Source organism: Trypanosoma equiperdum (genome assembly GCF_001457755.1).
Source record: "Trypanosoma equiperdum strain OVI genome assembly, contig: ctg_574, whole genome shotgun sequence".
NCBI lineage: Eukaryota > Euglenozoa > Kinetoplastea > Trypanosomatida > Trypanosomatidae > Trypanosoma > Trypanosoma equiperdum.
In genome coordinates, this window is record NW_027124503.1 from 1,376 (window position 1) to 4,515 (window position 3,140).

General features: G+C 43.5%; 1 pseudogene across 1 annotated transcript; it reads left to right on the forward strand.

Moving 5' to 3' along the window:
* Positions 1 to 1,472: 1,472 nt before the first annotated feature.
* TEOVI_000261100:pseudogene lies at positions 1,473 to 2,738 on the forward strand (annotated as a pseudogene). The gene has a single exon. A coding segment is annotated over exon 1 (1,266 nt).
* The last annotated feature ends 402 nt before the right edge of the window (positions 2,739 to 3,140 follow it).

Sequence of the window (3,140 nt, forward strand, 5' to 3'; positions counted from 1 at the left end):
GAGTTATGTGTGGATGTTGTCCATTTATGCCACTGTTTCCCCTACCTATGTGGGGGGACTTGGTATCTTTGTGTTTTTGCCCATTATGAGGTAAAGCTATTGACGTGGTTTGCTGCGCCCTTTCTGTTAAGTATGTTCGAGCTATCGTGTTCATGCGATCAATTTACGATCCCTATAACGGGTTATATATTGGGTTTCTTAGTTGTTGTTGTTTTTGAAGAAAGCGTGTGTCGGGGACGAGCGGCTGTTACAAACTAGGAGTTAAGACCGTCAGTCGTGTATATTTTTTGCGGTGCTGAATTCATGTGCCATCACTTACATCTTTTTCGTATGATTAATTTTTTTTTTTTGCCGAATCAGATTATCTGTTTATTGGAGGGTATTGGAGTGCCTTCGCTTTTGTTTAGCATTTTCCCGATTTCTGTTACTGGTTGGTTGGTCTACCGTTTTCCTGCGTAAATGGCGTAGGCGACGTGCTAACATAATTTGTGTTTCACTTACTGCGGTGCTGTGGGCAAGAAAAAGACCTACTTATGGACGTGAGCCTTTCGAACTATTGGAAAACAGTGGTTTCACTCAGTAAGGCTGCATCAGTTTTGCTACTGTCGTACATTTGAGAGTGCTCTCGACGCTTTTCGACCGAATTTTTTTTAAAAAACTTCGTTGAAGTGTTTTCACGGCCATGCGCGTATGAATAGTAGGAACATTCGTGTATATATGTGCGAAAGTTTCTGTTTTTTTTGTTGATGATTCAGTCTCTTGACTGACGCCTTACCCTTTTTGGTGTTGATGTATCATATTAGGCCAGGAAAAGAAGGGGGAGGGGTTCACCAATCTACATTCGTACCGACCATTGCCACTAGAATCCATATGGGTAAATATTTGTAATCAACTTTTGAGGAACTAGTACTATATCTTATTTCTCTAGAAGGAGGCTAACTACTGAGTGGGGTGATCCACTTTATAGTTTATAACTCACGGACAAACAAACCCGTTCCTATCCTTGATTGAGTTTGGCTTGTTCTACCGGCCCTTATAAACACAAAGCTACTGTTGTCGGAAATTCGTAAAGAAAGCCGACTGTCGTTTCTTTGCTTTTTCGTTATACGTGGTTGCACTCTTTGTTGATACTTTTGTCAATGTTATCTTATGCATAATGCTAAAGCACGAAATGTACCCTAATTCAAGTTGTTGTAATGTGTTGCTGGCTTCGACATATTACAGATGAATGCCCCCTTTCTACTATAAGACACCGTTTACCTCCCCCCTGACAACAGTGGAGAGAGTTTGCCAGATACGCCGCCAGCGGTTAAGTCCGTTGTGGAAATAGCATCAACAGGATGGATGTAGGCGATGATGAGTAAGCGTTAAATCTTCTCATAGACGTTGTGAGAAACAGTGTCTCACAGTTAAATAAATATTGGCTCGCTGGTGTGGGGACTTCTTGCCACCAGAGCCTGCGTGGGCTGACAATGTTGTCGGGCATTACCTTTGAAATATTTCTGTTTAATTTTGAGATATATCATGATTTTTCTTCCCCCCTCCTTTTTTCTTTAGCCATTCGCATCGTGATTGCTTGTGGAATTCCGTCAATGACAAACTCTTCAGTGCAGCAGGTTGGTTGCCGGGTAACATACATATGGCTTTCTGGAAAGGATTCGCATCACGATATTCGCAGCAAGGACAGAACCATATATATTTCACCTGATGATTTGGAAAAGGACCCCAAAGAGCTTCTCCGTTTGGATATGTTCCCTGTATGGAATTTTGACGGTTCCTCAACAGGTCAAGCTGAAGGATTAATAACTGAAATTCACATCAAGCCTGTAAATGCGTACCACTGTTGCATTCCCCGTGCTTCCTCTTCAGTACCATGGATAGTTGTACTCGCTGAATGCTTTTTACCGACCGGCGAACCCACACCCGATAACTCGCGGGCGGTAGCTCGTCGCATATTTGATAAAGGGCTCGGTACCCATCCATGGTTTGGGATGGAACAGGAATATTTCTTGGTAAAAGACGGACATCCCTATGGTTGGTGTCCCACTTGTCCCCCCGCGTCCCAGGGACCTTACTACTGCGCAACTGGCTCTGAATGTATCCGAGGTCGGAAACATGTTGATTTGCATTATGAGGTTTGCCTGCAAATGGGACTCAAGATATGTGGCACAAATGCTGAAGTTGCATTTGGACAGTGGGAATTTCAAGTCGGGCCGTGCGAAGGGATCGAAATGGGTGATCAGCTTGTTGTGGCTAGGTGGGTGTTGCTACGAATTTTGGAGCTTGAAGGGTTGGATGCAGATTTTCGTGCAAAGCCTATTTTGGGCGACTGGAACGGTAGCGGACTTCACACCAACTTCTCAACAGAGGCCACTCGGGCACCGGGTGGTTTGGAAGTCATTTATCAATATATTGAAAGATTAAAGGAAACTTCGTCCAAGGATATAATTTTTTATGGAGTTGACAATAACGAGCGGTTAATAGGGAAGCACGAGACCTCAAAATTAAATGAAACAACGTTTGGAATAGGTACACGGGGGACCTCAATTCGAATTCCTACCGCTGTGGCTGCCGCACAAAGTGGTTATATGGAGGATCGCCGGCCTGCGGCAGGGGCTGATCCATACTTGGTGTCATCAAGGCTCTTTGCATCATGCCTATCAGTGGACGCCGTTGAACTGGATTTTTCATCTCCTCGACACGAGCGGGAGTGGATGGCAAGTACTTCTAAGGTGTAGCGTCTAATAGGAAAATGTTCTTGAATGAGTTTGTGCAAAGAATGTGTCCGCGAAGCTCGGGCGTATCGTTTTTTCTGTCAGCGGAGCGTCAACTTATTTAACTTAACTCAACCGATGTTGAGAAATCCCTCTGTCGTTTAGGAACTTTGTTGTGCATTCATTTTTTTATTGTTACGTTATTCTTTGACCTTTTTTTTTTTAACTGTCAGTTTGTTCATATATATTTTTTCTATGTGATAACACTAATATCTGGTAGAGTGTCCTGGAGAGGGAGAGGGAGAGAAAGAGAAGATTAATCTAATCCGTTATAAATGAACGCAATGGTTGTCGGTTGAGTTTTCGTAACCAAAAAGAAATCGAACGCCTTTGCTCTACCCGTTGCTGCTGTTCTTGGGGGGGGGG